This window comes from Pseudopipra pipra, chromosome W (assembly GCF_036250125.1).
Source record: "Pseudopipra pipra isolate bDixPip1 chromosome W, bDixPip1.hap1, whole genome shotgun sequence".
Taxonomy (NCBI): Eukaryota; Metazoa; Chordata; class Aves; order Passeriformes; family Pipridae; genus Pseudopipra; species Pseudopipra pipra.
In genome coordinates, this window is record NC_087580.1 from 4,361,114 (window position 1) to 4,383,431 (window position 22,318).

Here is a 22,318-nt window from a genome sequence, read left to right on the forward strand (position 1 = left end):
AAACTCCTGATACAAGAATATTTACTACCAAAAATTAACAACATTCAAATCAATTAATCTTTATTCAAGGTAGAATTAAGCACACAGGAGGACTGTTTATGCACATTTAGGAGACAGGAACACTAAATATTTGTCATGATTTGTCAAAGACATCAAACATAATATCACTCTAAGATTTAGCATTTATAAGCCTATTGTAGAGTTTTATTGAGAACAATTTTGTAAAACTATCATAATGGAGTCTGTGCCTTAGAAATAATACTTTTAGAAGTGTTCAATTGTATATCTAACTACAGATTGATCTTTACATTTAAAAACAGAAAAGAACTCTTGGAAACTTTTTTTTTCTTTAACGTTACTTGACATCACACAGAAGTGCTACTCCACGCAGTACCCAGTGCTCTGGAGGCTGACGAGTTTTAAGATCTATAGCAGCAATGTAATTCACATCTGTTCGACTGGTCTTTTTGTAGACTGGACATGAATACAAATGTGGATCTTTTGCAGCTGAAAAGACAGAAGAGACATAAAAAGCAATTTAAACTAAGTTGACAAAACAGGACCCTAAGGGACTGGTCATAAGGCATATGGAAAACTGAGTCAAAGTTCAATAGACACTCCTCTCTATCAGCACCAAGAAACACTTTTACTGGATTCTCACACTTTTCATTACTGTGCTAATGCCAGCTGAAGGCCATATGTGGTTTGAAATTTCTGTAGGTTTGAGATTTAAAATCAGCACATAGGAATTCTATGTGGTAAGAAATGTAAACGGACTCACTAGAGTAATTAGTGTTCTTATTAGTTCAATCTTCCCACTGAACATTACTCCTTACCAATATATTATGTCAAAATAAAAAATGCCCTATTTTGAAATGCATGTAGTATTTGAGAATACAAGTCGTCAACTACTTCACTTCAGAATTAGAACAGTGGTCTAGTCAATAGTTCAGTACTTCAGTGTTCATTATTTAGTATCTTGGCTGCTGATCATGCCTTTTATAAAAGATCAACTATTCAAAATAGCATGTAACCAAGCATTGCTTTTAGAGGTGGAATGCTTTTCAACAGACTTTTCCAATTTTACCTTCTGTGGTGGATAGTTCTATCCTATTTTACATCCCTATTCAACAGCATTTCCTATTCTATATGGAAAAAACCACCACATTAACACAAATTACACATTTTCACATAACAGTACTGTCCTTCAGCCGCACAAGTTTCTTTCCCATTCTTACATTCATTTTTTGCCTCAAGGACAAAACATTTTCCACCACTTCACTCTACCTCTTGCTTGCCTCTGTTAGCTCAAAAGCAGTCTTATCCAGGAAAAAATGCATTTTTATTATATAACATGTTCTCTATAAACACCTTATATAGACATGTACAACCCCATGTATATCTTTTATGTTGTGTATACGTGGTTATATGTTTTGTATATATATATATATGTAACATTCATTTAGCATGTGAGAAAGAGATTATTTGGGTTTAGGTTACAGAGGCTACAGAGGTTACAGAGTTTATTTATATGAATGCTGATGTTCTAAATCTGGGTCACATATTGTCAACATGTACAGTTCACCTGTAAATGGGTTAAAAAGTTATTAACGCCATTAAGACCAGAAGGTATCTATCTAATTAGGGGGGAAAGTGCCCATAATCAATTACCAAGGAAGTCTGAAAGCACACTTTAAGTGGAAGATTGGGAAGACTTCCCATTGAAAAAGATTTTATATGTATACAATGAATAGCAACAGCATCATGAAATCCCTATAGCCCAAAAGATTTCCATGTAGTTAAATAATGAATTCTATCAAAATAACATCCTTTACAATACAATTACTTACTGTTATTCTCTGCATATATCCTTATAACCGGCATCATCTCAAAAAGCACCTTCGGCTTAGATTCAGTCAGTCTCATGTTTCTTCTGTCCCAGCCAGCTCCCTCCAAATACAGCCCATACACATAGACACCTTCCAAAGGAGGGCTTGTGATATCATCCTTCATCCATTTAGTGACTTCATTGCACAGCACTACAGTGTCAAGAGCCCATCCTTTGTTAGCCCTTGTTATTTCCTGCCCAATCCAGACAAAAGTTAGAAGGTTACATTTTCGCATATGCACAGAGCCATTTTCCCCACCAATTATATTGTATGGTCATAACCTATCCTCTTCTGTACAAAAACTCCAACTTTTTATAATATTCATGTTTACAGCGATTTGACTTGTCTCTGAGGTACTGATGGTATGGCACTACAAAAAAAGCTTTCAGTACTTTATCTACTATATTTCATTTTCAATCTTTCTATTATATACAATACTTTAAGATTGTACTAAGTAATAACACAACCACTGAATGCCAAAGGTAACCACATCTTGTGAATATTAAAATTTCACAGATTTGATGAGATGAGAAAACATTAACTGCATGTGCAAAGTAAAATATATTTTCTGGGGTTACCTTTCCTTTCCTGCACCTGCACTAAGTGAATTCTTATTAATGAGCTTACTCAGCTCTAAAGCTATGCAAAAAAAAAAAAAAAACCCACAAAAAAAACAGAGAACACTTGAAGATAGAAATGCTTAAGATTTAACATATACCTCAAATTTAGTCTATTAGTTAATGCACTGGAAAAGACTCAGTTCCCAGTTGCCCAAGTCCTTACTATCCCATGTCACTAAGTTATGGCAAACCAAAGTTTCATCCCAGTCTTGTAAATGTTTTCCAAGATCTTTGTTGGAAGTAATGGGAATTAATGTTTCCCCCTTATTGCAGTTAATTAGATGCTTTAAAAGAACAGAAGATTTATAGTTAATGAGCATTCTAGCTCTTCATCTTTCTCATTTCTATTTGTTTCACCACATAGCAATGCCCAGAAGGTCACTTTGGTATTTACTTGGGATATTAGGTTGTTATGCATCCACAGTCTCTTTTTATGGAACCAGAAAGTTCTGTAGATTCCAGCTCTTTCAAATCCTTCTACTAAACCTTTTCCACAAGCTTGGGTGCAAAAAAAATTTGTGGTTTAGGACTGCTTACTCAAAAGAAATATCTTGTTACATAATTCCAAGGCTATTCCTGCAATTTTAACACAAGTCACCAATCAGAACTTCAGATTACACTACTCAGATCTCAGCCTAAGAGGGGAGATTTTTCCTTCTCCACAAATCTTCATTCTCTCCTCCAAAAGTTTGGGGGTTTTCCCTGAGATCCCATTATATTCCTGCCTGAGTATTCTTTTCCGTTCACATACTCCAGACACTTATTGTCTCCAATATGTCCCTTTATGCTGACCAACACAGGTATTTATTGCTTCCTTTTAATGTAAAAAGTAGTCCATTTGTCAAATGCAACTAGCGTGCTGAACAACCAACACAATCACCAAGCTGACAGCCATATGTACATTATCAAATACATCAAATCTCATATCCACTAATAAAGTCTTTCCCAGTTTGTGAAAAGATTTCCCTTCTATAGTTCAGCTACTGAACTATAGAAGGGAAATGTAAGATGAATTGGGATGAGTTTTTCTGCCCAATCTCCAGCCAGGTAAGTATTGAACACAGAGCAAAAAAGAAGGGGAAAAAAAAGGGGGAGGGAAATAAATGGCTTAACACTCATTTTCAAGGATACTTCAATGGAAACATGAGACAATCATTCTCCATAATGATGTAAGGTAGCCCCTACTTATTTGGGTCTTGGTCAATGCAGAAGTATATTTTAACATGTTAGTGGTTGAAATACTGAAAAAGTACGTGCAAAGGAAGAACAGTTCACTCAGGAAATGTTAAGATAGTCACGTATCTTCCCTGTTGACATGATGGAGTCACGTGTTTTAATTCATCTTTTATCACACAATATATTTTATTTTTAAAAGTATGTAAAAAAATATATAAGCAGAATGAGACTTCAAACCCACTTTACCTGCCTCATTGCAGTTAAAAATCCCTGAGGATTAAAAAACCCTGCCATCCAGAAACAGTTTGGTCGACTTTCAAAAATCCACTTGTAAAACTGGTGATTTCTTTCTAGAAGCTCAGTAAACCAGAAACCAAGAGTACTGGAAGCCCAAGATGCCTAAAAACAGTAAACATCTTTTAAAATAGCATATTCATGTCAAGAAAAGATAACTCCTCACATGGTAGTAAACAACATAATATTAGCAAGGGATATTTGAAGATCATCTTTCATATCTTGACTTTTAACCTGATGCTTAAATATTGCATCCTACTGAAACCCGAAGCAAAGTCTTTCTTTCTTCAAATTCATGCCTACTATTCCATTTACACATGCATAATGCTCTCCATAGTAATTGTTCATTTTATTACATTTTTGGAAAATTAGATAGCTGTTTAAACTAGGAAGAAAAATAGTATACATGCCTTTTTAATCCCAAGATCAATAAATCAAGATAACATGATTTCTGCCAAAACTGTTCTGGTTTTTTATTCCTCTGAAAAAAAAGCTAGGGAAAATTGATCTCAGACAATGTGGAGATATCAGGTTTGTCTCTTTGAATAGTTGTGCTGTGAAGCATCTGCTTTAGTCCAGGTTTTGTACCACGAGAACACTTTGTGAGTAAAAACAAACAATGAAAAAACCTCCCCGTTTTTCTTTCCATCAGTTGCCATCAACAGCTCTAGCTGTCCCTGAAAATAGTTTCTGAGAGTTGGAATTGTCTAGCCTGGAGAAGAAAAGGTTCAAAGGAGATATTATAAATATTTATACCTCGTGTGCAGAGAATGGAAGAACATGAAGCCAGATCCTTGTCAGTTATAGAAGAAAAGGTAGTAGGCACAAGATGATATGTCAGAAATTCCATTTAAACCTAAGGGTTTTTTTAATTTGGTTGGCTGGTGGCTGGTTGGTTGGTTGGTTTTTACTGTGAATGTGATCAAACATTGGAATAGGTTGCCCAGAGAGATTGTGGACTCTTGATTCTGGAGACCCCTGAGAAACCTGCTTTAATTGACCCCACTTTCACAAGTGTGGTCCTTTCCAGTGTCTACTATTCTGTGATGATATGACTACAAGTCTTAAACTCAAAGAATAGCACCAGTGTAGTCCACTAATGTGGGTGCTATGTTTTAAAATCCATCATCACATTTTAAATTACTCTCTTCTCTCTAGCTTTTTATCCTGTCAACATGCAACAGGCTGTTAAAATGGGAAATACCTGCAAACCCCACATTCATTTCTACTTTTATAAATGAAAGACGGCTTGCTTTGACTGTGTTTATTTTAGCACAAAATCTATTCCAGCAGTTTCACAGTTCTGGTTAACACTGTTTTAAAATACAGATTGAAAAAAAGTATTTACTATAAGTCTAACAGTTTAACCTAGCTCTTCAGAAATAGGGTTTTTTTTCTTTTCATAACAAGTGATGTACACGTACTTTTTTCCAGCTAGCAGGAATCCTTCCATCATACATGCAGTCTAAAGCATCCCTCAAATTTTCACTCATAACGATTGTCCCATCAATGGCAAGTTTTAGATCAGTCAGAGTGCTTCTCACTAAAGAAATAACTCTCTGCATTTGTTCAATCTCCTGTCGCAAAAATATGTTCATAGGCTGAAAAGGTCCCATGTTCTTTAGTTTTTCTTTTACCTGTAGGTAGAAAATCAAAGATCCTTCAATAAAAGTGAAAAAAACAAAGTTGGCCTTATGTCAAGATTAGGCACTAGTATGATTTTTAGGATGTAACACTTTTATTTATGGACTTAAATGGTCAGTTTGGCACCTCCCTTGAATTCTCTGCAAGACAGAAATACAGGATTTGTTCAAGAGAAATCTAGGATGATGAGATTGGCTGTGGTTTTAGTCTAACTCATGATTTAGTCTGTATATCATTCTATGAGCTAATCTCATTTAAAAAGCATGTGGGCTGTTAACCCTATTTCAAGGCATTCAGATGTAATTCCAAAAGACAGTTCCAAGGTTCACTTCACACAAGCCAATCAGGAGTAATTGTCCCAGCTACTTTGCCTCAACATAGTAGCACTATTAATCAGCAATGCCTGGGAATTATCACATTACCAGGCAGTTTTGTATTCTAACCAAACTCACTGATAAATTTTTAATTAAAAGTTAGTAATGTTAACAAATTAACAACTGCATGAACATAACTAGAAATTTTATAGTGTCAATAACCTCAGTCAAAAGCTGATGATTCTACCTCCTCTATAGTACAAATGACAACATAGGCATTAAATGGTTTAATATTTCTTAAAAAGTTCTTACAAAGGCACTTCAGTCCACATTTAGTGATCTCATTATAAACATTAAGAGTCTGGTCAGACTTCTCTACAGCATATTTTGGAAGTATTGCCTGTATGAATGAATTCAAACATGTTTTAAAAAAAGTTGTTTGGTTTTTCTTTTTTTATCCATAAAAAGCAAGATGAAGCAAATGTTTTTGACAGGATTTCATTAACTCACTTCATATGGCACATAATCAGCAGGAAGCTTTTCCAGCATATCATCAGCCAGTCTGGCTACAACTGCCTCTCGAGTTTCACCTCCTCCACCAGAGCTATCTTTAGGCTGGATACTGAGGATGGTGTCCAATACATCTTTGGAAACTTTACTTTGGTAAGTGATATCTGCATTGGGGTGCAAACCAAACACCTCGGGTGTGTCATAAGCAGGAAGGCTCTATATAGTAAAATATAAGAAGAGCACAACTGGATATGGATTTATAAGTTAATCAAAAAAAATTCCCCCCCCAAAAAAAATCCCAAACAAACAAAAAAACAACATAGAGCAAAACCAAATAACAAACAGAAAAAAAACCCCTTACATTGTAAAGTAAGCTAGATTTCTTCAGTCTTAGGGAAATAACTTGCTGTGGTCTATTTGTTGTGTCACAGCCCAAATCACACCAAACAAATTCAGTTTTAACATCCATGTGCTATTTTAATAGTAAGTTTTTTCTTTCATATATCTACATCTTTTATTTCTGTGAGGTTATACGCAATGTCTGGACTCCATTTTTACCCTCTTCAATAACTGTGTGCCTCTAGATAAGTCACTCAATCAAACCACAGGAAAAAGAAAATATTCCTGTCATGACGACGATAACATTGATCAAAACAATTAGTTGTCACTAATAGATATGCAGAATGCTAGAAATCAATGCAGAATCCATGAATAAAAGACAAAATACAGGCACTCAGAAGAAAAGAAAAAATACAGGGAATCAGAAACTCATGAGAAACAAGTGATTAGCTTTGATTTACCAACCTGTATGTACTGAAGGTATTGATCCACCATAGTACATTTAGGTATGCTGTATCCTTTGTAGAAGCTGAATTCCTGATTAAATGTATTTTCATTGAACCAAACCTTTACAAAGGTGTTCATGAGTCTTTTGTCATAGTCATCTGTCACACGACCACCATACTGGATCTCACCTATCATGTAACAAACAGTATTCCAGGAGATCCCCTGAAAAGAGTATTTTAAATACAGTCACCCATTTTTAACTAATTGATGCAATTAGCATTGAAAAGGTCTGTACTTCTAAGATTTATATTTCTGAGATGGCTGGGGGGGTGGGTTTAACATACAGGTTAATATAGAAATTTAAGGTGCACTGGATTAAAAATCTAATTTAAGTCTGCTGCCCTAATACACGTACACTTGGAATACTAAATGTTTATGGGGAAAGAAAACAAGTTAAAATCATGCTTGTATTTCAGTTATTAGGAAGCATTTATATCCATTCCACTACTATAAAGATCTATCATTTTAATATACCTTCCCCACAAAAGCATTCATACCTTCTTGGTATCCATGCGATTCAAGTGGTTCTGAATGAAGCGCACAGTAGCATTGAAATCAGCTTGATTAAACTCATAGGGTATATTCCAACCTAGAGATCCAAACTTGCGCCTTTCTTGAACAGTGGAGTGTAGAAAGGCTACAGCATACAACATTGGTTTCCATTGTACCATTTTACTGGAATCTAGTAAATCCTGGTTGACACCTATTGATTGTAAATGGACTTAATAAGAATCACAGTGATAGTCCTTTTTGAAACTACTTCAAATCAGTGCTAAAATCTCACTCTAGAGATCTTAAGTTGGCTCCCTGCCTCTCCCAAGAGTCTAATTATTGTCCCACAAAGTGTTCTATGCTGGGGACAGTTTATAGCATGTTATTAAGTTGCTCAAATTAAAAGAGTAAACTTCAGGGTAAAAAACCCACAATTTACTAATAGCTGAATTCACATAAAGTTGCTTTCCACACAGACTCTTTGTCCTTTGCTTTATGTAATGTAAAGAGCACTTGATTGCCAGCAAATATTAACACATCATTTTTCTGCCAAAAGACAGAAGAAGACCAAAGATTCGAACACTTTGAACTAAGATTCTAGAAGCCAAAATTTGAGAAAAGAAAAAGCATTTCCTGTTTTGCTGTCCAATTAGCTCTGGCAACAGAACTTCAGCAGACCTTCTCTTCTTAATTTTCAGAACTTCCAGCTCAAAACAGGGACCAAGATATGTGCTGGCATAATTGTGATCAGTCCCTCATATTAGCTTATATTGGCTGTAACATGACCACACAAAAATACCAAAGTCCAAAATTTGGTTTTAAATCGCTGCCATTCTAGCACTCACCACCATATGTTCTCTTTAGCCCAGCTCTGAGCCCTTGCGGTGGTTCATTGGTAAACTTAATAGACATTTGAAGTAGGGTGATGGGGAACCGTTTGTGAATGTCAGTTGTCAGCCATAGTCGAAAGCTTTCATGGACATTCTCTGTCTCTATTAGAGTGTCCATCAGCTCATCCAAAAAGTCAAGTCCAAGGTGGCAGTTTTGCAGAAGTGCCCAACCTCCCTAGTTTAAAACAACAAAATATGAAGTTATCAACATTGTTCACAAACTGAAATCACCCTTTGTGAGCTAAGATGCAGGCTTTTCCTTCTGGAGGTGGTGTTAGCTTATTTGTTTTTTTCATGTAAAGAAGTGGTCCTTAGTTGTCCCATCTGCTCTTCTCAAGAAATCTCTACCTTTTCCATGTCAGTACATTTAAAACATACCTTCCCATGACTATACTGCTGATAAACACTGATAAATTTTGGCTTACATATGGGAGCTCAGGAGTAGCTCCATAGAGGAAGCTGCTAAACCTTGTTCTTCACAAGGGTACCAGGCTTGGAAAATAGCCACATATACATACTTAATTAATCTATTGTTATCAATCAATAGGTATCAAACTTTCTCATATGAATTCCCATACTACATATAGACATCTCATATACCTCTTCATTAAGAGGATATGTGAGACAATGAGGGAAAATAACTGCATTTCTCTTAACTAAACAAAAGGTGCTCCTCCTCCCTATTTTTGAATGAGTTTCTTTTCATCTGATCTGCTAATTAGCTCTTTATGAGGAGTCGTCAAACAAGAACCAAGTTGTCAAGAGGCAAAAGTCAAAGAAAAATAGGTTATACAGACGGGGAAGAAGCTCATAACACAAGAGTGTAAGAAACTTAATTTTTTCACATCAGCAGGCCCAGCAGTACTATCACCTGAGGGGCAAAGCATGCTAAATTGGAACATCTCACCTTTTCTTTCTCATACAGATAATTTTGTTCTTTAATTGCTCCACGTTTCACTTGTAAAATGCCTGTGCTACCAGATGGGCCCTCCCAAGTACAAATCCAGACTACAGCAATACAAAATATTTTGCTACACAACCTTGTTTTTCTCAAGTTTATGTAGCTATCAATAGTATATTTGAAATTAATTTTCTCGATTTAACAAAATGCATTTGTATTAGTAAAAATACAAAACAAAAAATGTTCTGAAGTGCTTGCTCAAGAATACTTACTAGTCATGTAACCAAAAAAAAAAATCAATTCAACTACGTTTATCAGTCAGCAATCTACAACAAAAACTCTATTTTATATGCAAAACACTCCATTTTCAATGAAAAACATCTGTATAGTATCAAAAAACTTGTTATGGCCAACTAAATGACTGAAAAGACAGTTTTATCACTTAAGACACTTATTTATATAAATAAATATAGGTTCTTGCATTAGCATTAACTACCCACCAAACAACCTTATTTCATGACAGGATTTTTATTTCTAAGTGTTTAATACAGCTACAAAAAGCATTCAGATTTTTGTCACTTACATGAGCCATTGTCTGCTGTAGAAGTTTACGAGCATGGATTTCTTGTCCCTGGCCCATGGAAACACAGCACGTTTCTGTCTTTAGTCTTTTTCCCAGAGCAGTAATTGAGTCCGTAGGATCAGAGCCCATGGAAAGAAAGCAAATGAGGGGAGTACGTGGATCTGACTCTTCCCATGTTTTCTCCAAATCCAAGATGACTCCCTCTGCGTATTTCTCACCCATAGTTTCAGTGATGTATTTTCTTGCCTATATTAAAAAGGGCAAATTTAAACTGTGACCTAACCATTTAATAGTTTTCTTCCCAGTGTAAACCAATAAGTCAGTTGAAGAGCAAAGACTGATAAAAATTTATACCAGAAATAAAAATATGCAACAAGTTTATTTTTACATGTCAATACATCATACTGTCTTTGATGGTGTTATTTCTTACAGCATTATAAGACCAGTTAAAATTTTAAAAATAATTATTATATTACAAATATCTGCATGTATTGTTATAGGTAATACCTATAATTACACTATAAAAAAAATAACCTCTCTAAAACTTCAGAAAAAATTAATTTTTTTACATATCATATCTCCATTAGACAGTGTGACTCCTAGCCTTCAAATCTAGGAAAAAAGGAGGAAAGCATTAAAGATGGGTTTCAAAGCTGTTAAGCCTTTTCCACCTTCATGGTTAAACAAACAACGAATTAACAGTAGTAATGATGAAAATAACTATCAGTAAGTAAAAGATCCAGAGGAACAGGTGAAGACCATCTCTTTTATTTCTTTTTGATTTATCTTTAGAAGTTTTAGATTATTGTTCTTTCTTTTCTGAGAAATAAGAAAGGCTCATTCAAACAGTTTTGAGATGATCTTTCTTGTACTCTTTCCCACTACAATGCTTTCATCTTGGATAAATCTTCCCCTTAATACCTCTGGGTTATTTCTCAGAGACAAAAGATATTCAGCATTAAGCATTTGATGAACTATCAGCTTTCATAAAATTGTAAGATGAAAGTGTATCTTGTTCCCATTAACAGTAGTGAGGAACTAATTTTGCATGATCTGTTTCAGTCATATAGCACACATCATAGAGATATTCTTTAGACAGTACTGTTTAACCTACTGACTTCTCTTCCTATGGGATTTTTGTGAATCCAATCACAATGTCTAAAGATGTGCATCCATAAAATTAATACCACGCTTTTACTGATGCATTCCAATTTCAATAATTTGTCATTAATTGCTCTGAATTGCCAGGAATTCAATTGTTTTTTTCTTTTGCACTGGAGATAAAGATTAAAAATAGGCTCCTAGAAGTTGATTTTTCTTTAAAATAGTCTGTTTAATAACCTTCAGTTTTATACTTATCTTCTTTTTAAATAGATGGCTTTAAATTAAAAATTTCAAACAGACTTTAATACAGATTTTTCCAAAATGGGTCTAATTCTTCCATGCAGGAAATGGTTCCTCAATTAAATTGTTTTCATGTTTCCTTTTCCCTCAGACAACTGAGTTCACTAAAATATTTTACTTCAGCCTAACAAGGGGACACTTCTAAAATTCCAGGGAGTAAGCAAGGACACTGAAAAGTACCTTCTGAACTGATAAAGAGATCTGGATAAACACATGTGACTCCAGCAGAAATCCTATTCCACAGTGAAATCATTGGATAATATTTGTTCAATTCATTAGAATAACTTTGCTAATGCTGCCCTTGTAATAAATGCATAAATTTTCTAAAATGAATTTCAGAAAACGCAACGTAATGGTCCATTACAGGAAGGTGCTTAGCATTACATAAAACAGCACTGAACTGCAATCTGGTAACTATTTATTCTAGTGATACCTAAATAGACCATGTTGGCTATATAAAAGTACCTGAGCTATGGTCCTGTCAGGACACCACGATCTGATAAGAAGAAGATGTCTGAAGCAGTCCAGAGATTGACCATAGCCACTGGGAACCAATTCTTCTTCGGGATTCTTACTATCAAACCAGATTTTCCACTGTTTCTCTTCACTGGAAATCTGCAGTTATGTCATCAAAGGAATAAGTCTCACTAAACAGACAAGTCATATTTGCACTGCCACTAGGTCACAAATTTTTAATGATAGTCAGAGACACATTATCCACACACAGACATTTGTTTAGCAATATTAGTACACAGGTTTAATAAGGCTATTAAAAATTATAGGATAAACTTCCAGGTTTTAAGTATGGAATTACAGAATGCAACAACACCTTTATGCATTCATGTTCTGAAAAAAAGAGCTACTACTCAGTATTTTTCATTACTTTTAACATATACCAAATGCTACTTACTTAGTTAGCTGCAATACACTCAGTGTCCGCTAAAACTGTTCATACAAGTGTTGAATTTACTGAACACCCTTTCCACCACATGGTTTGATCACTACCAGACAATCACTGTCAAACGAGAGATTAATTTTAAAAGCTCTTACATACTTGATCAAGAATATCTGAAAATTGTTCAAGTTTACTGAGCTCCACCAAGTTCAGCCAAGTCATATCCAGAATCCATTTAGCTGGCTTAGGAGGACAAGCTTTAAGGTCTAGAGAAGCACCACCTGCAAGAAATTGAACTTAGTTACAATTAGAACTGTTGGAGACACAAATACAAACAAACAAAGAAATAATAAATAAAATAAGACCTTTGGAAAATGTAAACTAGATACTACAAGACTATTTCACATGATTAAGCTTTCCCAAACTGGAGAAATATGACTTAATAACTAAGGAAGGTCATAAAGAAATTTCTGAGTTAGGTAATATGCAAAATTTACTTTCAAATCCTATGTTTCATCTAAATTTACATAATTTTTTAAAATCCAGAACAGCTTCTCATTACAAAATAAATCTATGTTTTACTGCAAAAGAATTAACTTGGCTTTGGGTTCATTTCAATGTTTTTTTCTTTGATTTTTTGTTGATGTAGATAATGCAACAACTTTGCCAATGTATACATTTGCCTTCCTTGAAATTCAACTGAAACTAAAAGAAAGCAAAAACAAAATAAAAGGAAAACACCAAACACAAGAATCCAGATTTTTAATCATGAGGTTACAAGGGTTTTCTACTTTATAAAATCACACCATATTTTATGAAGCAGAGTTTATAGTTTGGTTAATTTATAATATTTTCTTATATTATATACCTTAAATGTAGTCTTTCTTAACCAATTTACCTTTTGAGGCTTTACTGGTTTTTTTGTGCAATGTGCCTGGAAATAAATGCTTTTTGGGAAAAGATATTCCAAAGATATATTTATCAATATTCAGTGTGCTGCTATAAATTAGAACTACCATACAATGTTATCTGTCACCAGATCAGAAAGATAACCATGTATTCTTACAATTGACTGGCTTCTAATGTACAAAAGAAAGAAGCAGGTTGGCTTGGAGAAATAACCAAAGTTTTCTATAATAATATGTATGCTCTACTTAAAATTGTTCCATAGTTTCAACCTTTAATAAGTGTCAGAAATTCTTCGTGCTTCACTCTGTTTCTTTGTATATCAATCTTCAAAGTAAGCAATAATGTGAAGAGAAATTTATGCTCCTCATAGAGTCCTCGAGCAGTATATTTGAACACTTCATATGTCATATATTCAATAATATTAGTAATCCTCTTGCTGGTTATAGGGCTCTTGGTAGACCTGTCAGAAGAAAGGTCTGCAGTTGAATGTTTGCAGTTGCAAATGACAAAAAGCCATAGTTCTGTATTTTCAAAACATGAAAGATAACAGATCACAAGCATAAAATATCAGCAGCAAGCTAGCAACAACTTTCAGATTGAAGGAACAACAAAAAAAAAAAATAATTTCTGATCAAGCCTTTTTGCATACCTGAAAATCAATGTAGTATAATAGTTTTTAACTGTCTAATGCCGAATTTTGAAGGACTGCAAGTACATTAGAAGATTCGTTGCCTTGGTAACTAACAGACGAAGTCTTATGGGTATTTAAACTGACAATTCATGGTCAAGACTGTAAGAAGCAAGTCTTCTTTCTGATATTAGCTTACAACAAATCTTTATTGTACTACAAGCACCTCCAGGACTGGGTAAATACAACTTATTGTTAGCTAAATTACCTGGCCAGGGAGCGGTCAAAAAGCCACAAAAACTGCCGAAGCGAAGTCTGATACATGACATTGACCATGCTCATCTCAGTAATAAGGAAGTACAAGATGCTTCCTCGAGTTGCAACTGAAAAAGAAAAGAAACAAGAATGTGTTCGAAGTAGAAATGCAGAGCAGAAAACTTTAGACCTCTACAACATGTACAGTGGGTTTAATACTAATGATAACGATAACTGAAGTTCCTTGAGTTATTGTATTCTTTACTGCATAGAAAAGCAATAAAATTATTCATTTAATCCTCATTTATACATCAGCAAAAAAAAATCTTTTCTGCAATTAATGCATACTATGTAAAGCCTAGTTTCAAATATGAGCATATCTGGAGAGCAGCTGGATGGTACACTGCAATGTTCAGATTGTCAGTAGAACATATAAAAATTATGGTTGTTTGAAGTACTGTTTGAATGTCCAAACAAATTTCTCTTTACAGACTTTTATAGGAGTCATCTAAAAGCCAAATGAACTATATTGATTTAACTTACCCAGCACTGATTTAACTTACTTTCAGTAGTCATTAGTTTTAAATACAAAGGTTTTACAAATTCTGCAAAGCTTTCTTATACACTAACTGTACCATTTCATACTTTCCCTAAAATGCAGGTAATTCCAGAGAGCTTTCCTTTTTTTCCTCCACTTTTTTCACATTTTCACCTGTCAGTTAAAATCCAAAAGACAGATGAAATGTGCTGACTGTAATAACTTATGGAGAAATGATGAAGCATTCATCAGAACAGATATAAAGAGGATTTACCAATATACTGGGCCTGTAAAAGAGTGTCAACATGTTGAACTCAAACATACAGTTACCTAAACACCCTAAAGACCAGCCCACTTGTATATAGAGCAATGGGAAGTCTACAATGAGAATAGATCACTCCATTTTATAAATTCCACATGAACCTTAACATTGAATATTTTCTCCATGATCACGCAATATGACATTTCCTAGATACATTTTACTTATGGGAAAACAAAGATCCTTCCCACAAATTATGGTCTTCCTGATCTTATCCTACTGTTTCTCCTACTCTGAGTATTGATGTTTTAAATACGTGGTCAAGCCATTTGTCTTTCATCACTACCTTCACTCACCAGGTCTATACTCTTCACGGGCTGAGTTGATCTGTATTTCAGTTTCAGCAGAAGTTTGCAGTTTCTCTGTTACTTCTTCAGCAGTCTTCTTAGTGTCAGTCAATACAATTAGTAGACTCTCATCATCTGCCAGAGAACTTTTAGTGCTTGTAAGTCGGAACAAAAGGTTATCTTCTAGGTCCTTAATCCTCCTTTTGTTCATAGTCACATCTTCAATAAGATCAGTTCTTTCTTTCTCTAATTCCTATTGAAATACGTGGTAATATTTGGAAAACAGAAAATCAATCAAAAATAAAAGCAAAATAAAACAGTTTAAAAAATACTGATCCTACTAAAACAGTGTAAGTCAAGAGTAACTGCAGTAATTTGGGGGTAAGAATTCCAGTGGTATTTCTGACACAAGGTCTATTACCAGGTTTCTGAACCGGCTACATAAGTAGGCATTAACAACTCTTTTCAATAAATACTATGGAACATCCTCATATCATGCCCTAAAAGAATAAGATGCTCAGAATAGTAATTGTTTTTCTTTCCTTTCTGTTTCAGAAAAGACAAGTGCAAAGACCTTTCCAGGTATAGGACTTTTTTTTTCCACTCCATCTGATCTCATCCTCATTTATGCCTTGTTTTTTAATCAGCATATTGAAAATTTAGTCTCAGTTACAATGGCCATCCTAAGTCATCAAATTAAGCAGCAAATATTTCAAAAAGTGCCTCTGAAAATATTCTTCCATCAAACAGGGATGATGGAAGCCTTTCACTAAAATGCTTCATTGATTAAGAAAATATGTAGAACGTAAGTGTTTATTTGATTATTTTTTATAATATAGTCTGTGTGGTTTATGTACCTAGTTTGTTTTCCAGTGCTCTTATATAAAAGATGGACACCTGTTAATCAACAGTTTCACATTAAAAAAAACACCAAACCTGTTTGAAATATCTAAAAAAAAATATTCTTCACAGATAATAGTCCTTTCAGTTCATTCTTATAATACTTTTTAAATTAACCTTTAAAAACTTATTACAAATTAATTGCTCAGAGATAAAAATCCTCTATTGAAATATTACAAAATGTTTCAATACATTACAGTGAAATAAAAAGAAAGAATAGAGACCGGATGGGTTAAGAGTCTTTATAAGATATGAATCAGCAGTAAGTGAGCCAGTTGGTAGAAATATTGGCTATGTCTACAGAAGTACTCCTTCTTTGTTTACAAAGGTCTGGTGAACAATTTGAACTAACTTGGAAGTTGTGTGTTCACCTTTGCCAAGTCCACTTCTGCACTGCTCACTGGCTGCTAATATTCCAAATAAACAGGGACAACACTAAGAAATACATAACCTCTCAAATAGCACTCGAGGCTTAATGGATCTGAGACCTCAGCAAGGCTTAAGGAAAGGGTTTATTCCCACATTTGAGTAGCCTTCATTTATACAGATTTGAAACACTGTTACAAGTTGGATATTGCTATTTTGTTTTCTCGCATTCCAAACTTGCGGTCTTCTCACCCTACATTCTCCTTACATTCCTAAGTAATTCAAGTATTCATTTCTTTCAAAGAATGTCCTTTTACCTTAAAAAGGAAATTAAGAAAAATCATTGTATTAGTATCAGATTTAGGGTTTTTTCTTGTCACTTGTACAAAAGGTACATTGAAACATCATCATCAGGTAGAAAATATTATTTTACAGTCATTATAGAATAATGTAAATGCCACATAACTTAAGAGATGTGCTTACAGATTCAAAAGATTCTGACAAAAACTGATGAAAACAGACAAGAAAACTACAGTTAACTGCATTTTAATCAACTGATGCCTTGTGAAACTAAAGAAAAACAGGTAACAATTTTAGGAAGCAAGACAAGCATCATGTAAGTTTGATGAATCAGAAACCTTTTTTTAAAAGTATAGTATTAAAAGAAAGTTAGCATCCAATTAAATATAATAATTAACATGCTGAGCCAAATTAAGTTTCACGTTTTGCTGAGTTCAGTTTAAAAGGTTAAACATACTTTGGAGTGCAATGCATTTTAAAAACTGAAAGCTGTTTTCCGCACAAGAAGAGCCTGAGAAACAAGTTGGAAACAGAATTAACAAACTAAAGTGAAGGATTCTTAGATGAGAACCTTAGTGAAAAAAATCCATCTATTAAGCTCTTAAAATACTTTTTGCAGATCAGAAAGTGGACACAGTTAAAAGTTTTCTTCGTAACTTCAAAAATTTCCAGTCAGAACAGCAAGGATGAAGAAAAACTAAGCCAAGTTGCCATGTACATAAATTTAAGGAACTTGCATCAAAGAGGCTGTTTTGAATCCGGCTTTATGGAATTCCTTTCACAAGCAGATGACATTTTACAGTCTGTAACAAAGTACGCTAGTTCTTGTTAATATCCATAAAATATAAAAGCTGCTAAATAGCTTATATCATTCTATCAAAAATGATTCACAAGTACAAGAATTTGTTCCTTACGAATCCTGAGCCTTTTTCCAGCACAGATCTTGAAATATGAATGTGAAAATTCAAAAACCCATAAACAGTTCTTGCATGTTATAACTCCACTACTAATCTGACATATCCATGACACTAAATAAAAAATTTTTTGTCAAATTTCTTAACAGCTAATGTATCAAAATAAGGATATCAATAAAATAACATGTTATACTACATTCAGACATATATCAAGTCTCTCAAATCCAATTATTCCATGAAATAGAGTATAATTAAATTTATACAGATGTGCCAGCTGCCCTTTGACCTTCTCATGCTTCACTCACATCTTGGAATTGGTTTAACATTCTGATAGAAGAGATCAGTACCAGCATTCTTATCAGTAATCAGTCAATTCTGTGAAATGTATTTGACACAGATTTTACTAATGAGCATACCAAACAACACAGTAGCAGACAGTTAGACTCTGCAGAAACTTCAAATGATGAGGTGTAAACACTCCTTTTCCTTCTTGCATGTCTAAATCTCATTCTTTCTAAGATCAGAACTGTATCAGAGACAGTGGAATGGCAAGAAGGATAGAAATGTGCATGCAAATCCTGAAGAACACTAATTTCAGAGAAATAATCTCTTTTTGGGATAGAATTTCCTCACATACATTCTAACACTGGATATCACAAAGCAGTGATACTGCTCAAATCATTTGGCAAACTGCCTCACAGCTAAACAATTCCATCACTTCCCTTCCAAAGGCTACAAAAGGTAGCAAGAATCCAGACACTTAAGAGAGGAATGCCCAAATTCCCAAAGATGCATAATTAGATACCACAGAAAAAAAGGTATTGGATCACAGGATATTTCAAATTGACTCTTCAGGAAACCTTGAACCACAGGATGTATGAACAGAGGCAAAGTAAACTGTAAAGTGGTACGTATATTCTATAGAACTCTCCCTTTCTGTCAGGCAGCCCACTTGTCATTTATCTAGCAAAAATATCCCCCAGGTGGTCTCAAACAAAACAGTAGTGAGTATACTACTCTGAGAATCTGGTTCAGAAAGCGTAGTATGTCCACTCATTAGACATTCCCTGTTAGTGGCAAAGAGACAGCCAGATAGTAGAATAATTTTAATTTGGAAGGCACCTACAGAAATTAGCTAGTTCAACCCCCTGCTCAAAGCATGTCGAATAATTCAGTTGCTCAGGGCAATGTCCAGTTGAGTCTTGAACCCTTCCAAGAATGGAAATTCCACAAAATCACACAGTAATCTGTTCTTGGATTCCTGGGTAATCTGTTCCTGGTTTTGACCGCTCTCAATGTAATTATTTTTTCCTAATATCTAATCAGAATTCCCCATGTACCAACTTGAGTCTGTTACTTCTCAGTCTATTGCTTTGCACCTCTGATAAAAGTCAAGCTCCTCTCTTTCTGTGTCTTCCAAGCAAGCATACAGAAACTGCAATGACTGGAGGAATTTGTTGATAAACTGACTTTCATCTGAAGGAATGTGCTGTATTGCAAGGCCCAAGAAGTGAAGTTTGGCATAAGGCTTTGTGAATATACACATCACAGCATGTTTCAGATAAACAGTGATAATTTCATTACATAGTGGGTTGTCAAGCTGTCAGTGGTTGAAGCAAAGCTGATGGTGCAATGAACCTGTCTGACAAAATATAGACCGTCACAGAATGAGTGTGATTTCTCTCATGAGATCCATGGACTGTTTGGGAATGAAATGCAACTACTTGACATGAACAAGATGACTGAGACCGTTAACGAGAAACATCTTACATTTGGCGAGGGGGGGAGGTGGTGCTGGAAGAACAAGAGAACCTCAACAAATGCCACACTAAGGGAACAAAGACATTCACCTCATTCCTCTCTAGTGAAGGTAGCCTGGAACTATTGCCAAAATCTTAGTAAATACACAGTCATAGTGTCTCCAACATTGCATGATTTTATAGCTACAGGGATTAGGTGTTCAGTAGTTTAAAAAATACCAATCAGCCTCTCTCCAGAACTGCTGGTGGCATGTTGATTGGGATTGTCATCCTGAAATTGGACTTCCTCAACTAATATATCTGCATAGTCAAAATCAGTAGGTTTCCCCTTGGAGCAAGAAAGTAGCTAAGTCTAAATCCTTTTCACCAAAAGGTTGGTGACACCAACTATCCATGGTTATGTTGCCCTGAGCTCCACAGTGTGTAGACAGAAGAACATCAGTTTTTATTCTAAGCCCTTTTCCTTTTCATAGGCCATTCTCATGAAGTTGTAAATCATTGAGGCAGAAAAAAATAAGGTGAACATGGTAAGGTTGCAACAATAAAGAGAAATAGAAACTTCCACATAAATAAGTCAATTGCTTCTGTGCCAGTTTTTAAATCATCACAAATAGGTTATATTAAGAATAATCACAATAGAGAGAGTCAGAAAGTTACCCTGTAATATGGTAATAGAAAGTAACAAATTAAAATTAAAGTAAAGCATTCTACAGGTAAATGTAAAAAGTACAACCAGGAAAACAGATACAATCAATTCTTTTACCTGTTTCTCTGTGAGAATGACTCTGCCTAAGAGTTGATTTTCAAGACCTTTCATCGTCACAGTAAAGTCAATTATGGAGGTTCGAGCACTGATTTCAGGAGAGTAACACGGATTTGACAGTTTTGTAGTAATGTAAAGTCTGAAGCCATCCATAACTTCTACTTCCTTATCACCAACTTTCACCTTAAGAAAAGTATTAAAAAGAAGTCTTGAGATATCAAGAACCAGTACACACTCTTTCAGATACTTCATATAGGAAAAAGGGCTACATTTTTTTGTTTAAAGGCATAAAAATACAGTTTTAAATTATACAACTGATGCAAACAATTTGCTGAGAATACCTATGGACCACTTAAAGTAGCCCATTCACAGATTATTTCATTTTTTTTGAATTGTCATAAGGAAAAGGATAAGGAACTCTATACACTAAATATATTGAGCATTTGTAATCTTAAACTCTACTTTTTTATTTTTTTTTGTATTAGCATTAATCAAATTTAAATTACTTTACTTTTTCATAGTCCTATATTTAGTAGGCGTTATTTTGTTAAGGGCAAAGGTGGGGGGAGGGAAGGAAAGGGGCATTTCCACTTGTTTGCTCATTTGTTTTATTTTTACCTTGTTAGCTGAACCTGTTTTAATGATGTTTCTTTCCAAAACATTATCCAGTGCTGGGTCAAGCTCTTCTCCAACATCTTCTACTAAGAGAGGCCTTCCCAAAGAAAGGCTGTCTTCTAAATGATTTCTAAAATACTTGTGATTCAAAGAAGTGATCTAAAAATATAAAAAGAGATCTATATATTATGATATGACTAGTTAACGAGCTTTATGGTTTTTTAATATTTATAAATTATTTCATTTTGTTTAAATTACTGCAAAAAACAATGGTCTGATGAGTAGACTAGTATTAAGGTGAGAATTGTGACCACAAGAAAAGGTAGCATCAAATTACCATATTCTCTCTCAGATCTCATAGAACTAAACTTCTATTTTGCAACTGCAAAAGTAGAAGCAAAGCAGCACTGAACATTTGCAGTTTTTACATCCTGTGAGTGCAACTACTCAAGAATTTCACAGTAGAAATTCACAGGGACCTTTTAGCACCTTCCATTTTATCCTGGATAACATCCCCAAGTCAAACTGCAGCAGGGTCAATTCCAAGACCAGGGCTCTTCTGGTTTGTTTTTTTTTCTCCTTGAAAATTAGGTGGTTACATCGGACAAGACCTTAAACATTCTTTGCTTTAAAATGTAGTCCTCAGTATAACCATGATTAATTTTTAACACATGCACAAAGCACAAAGCACATTCAGCTTAGATTTTAAAAACGCTGTAAAACAAACTAATAATAATTTTTAACATAACTAGCTAGGCATCCATTAAAGGGTTCCACACCAAGATAAAAATCAACATTAAACTGGTAGAAATACTTTCAGAGCCACTCTATTATCACCCCTCAAGTTCCTCTTTATGGTTTTCAGGCATCTTTTTTTCAAGGTGATTTATTGGTGTAATGATAATTGTAGAAAGTAAGGACTTTCTTTCTCATACTTTCATGTTTGCATTGAATTGGTGTTTCTTGCCTTAGACTGTACATTGTGGTACTACTGTCTTCCCTGTATACTTGCAGAATACTTAGCACCTGACCTCCATACTAAGACAACAGAAATTAAAAATAATTTCTGATTAAAAGGTGATAAAAATATCATGCTATGAACCTTGATTTTAAACATTTAGATGAAATTGTAATAATGAACTAGTTGATGTTTTTTTCCTAACATTTACAGTATTCTGCAAACATATTTATTTACCAGACATTGCCCATCCAGCCAATTACCCACAGTTTATGTTTCATTAAAATAAATTCATTAAACAAATGGAGTCACTGGTGCTAACAGGCTTCAAATGTACACTTTCATATC

General features: G+C 34.5%; 2 protein-coding genes across 3 annotated transcripts in view; both read right to left on the bottom strand.

Annotated features, from left to right (window-relative positions):
• LOC135404424 (class I histocompatibility antigen, F10 alpha chain-like) overlaps positions 1-22,318 on the bottom strand; it is a 538,949-nt gene that overhangs the window by 378,515 nt on the left and 138,116 nt on the right. The gene's annotated exons all lie outside the window — the stretch shown is intronic.
• LOC135405989 (dynein axonemal heavy chain 5-like) lies at positions 35-22,049 on the bottom strand. Its single transcript, XM_064640501.1, has 17 exons — positions 22,044-22,049; positions 21,016-21,171; positions 20,398-20,580; positions 15,404-15,647; positions 14,264-14,378; positions 13,637-13,827; positions 12,618-12,739; positions 12,029-12,178; positions 10,160-10,405; positions 8,631-8,850; positions 7,791-7,996; positions 7,252-7,455; positions 6,448-6,663; positions 5,404-5,616; positions 3,932-4,084; positions 1,851-2,082; positions 35-507 (listed from the first exon to the last, which is right to left on the bottom strand). Exons 1-17 carry the CDS (start codon positions 22,047-22,049, stop codon positions 356-358), a joined length of 3,009 nt encoding a protein of 1,002 aa, XP_064496571.1. The 3' UTR covers positions 35-355.

Bases quoted from the DNA above. Each gene is read 5' to 3' on its own strand.
- LOC135405989 (XM_064640501.1), bottom strand. The intron at 15,648-20,397 runs GTAAAAGAATTG...GTATTTCAATAG, and splicing joins TCATTCTCACAGAGAAACAG to GAATTAGAGAAAGAAAGAAC. The intron at 12,740-13,636 runs GTTGAAACTATG...AATTTCTTGCAG, and splicing joins ATTTCTGACACTTATTAAAG to GTGGTGCTTCTCTAGACCTT.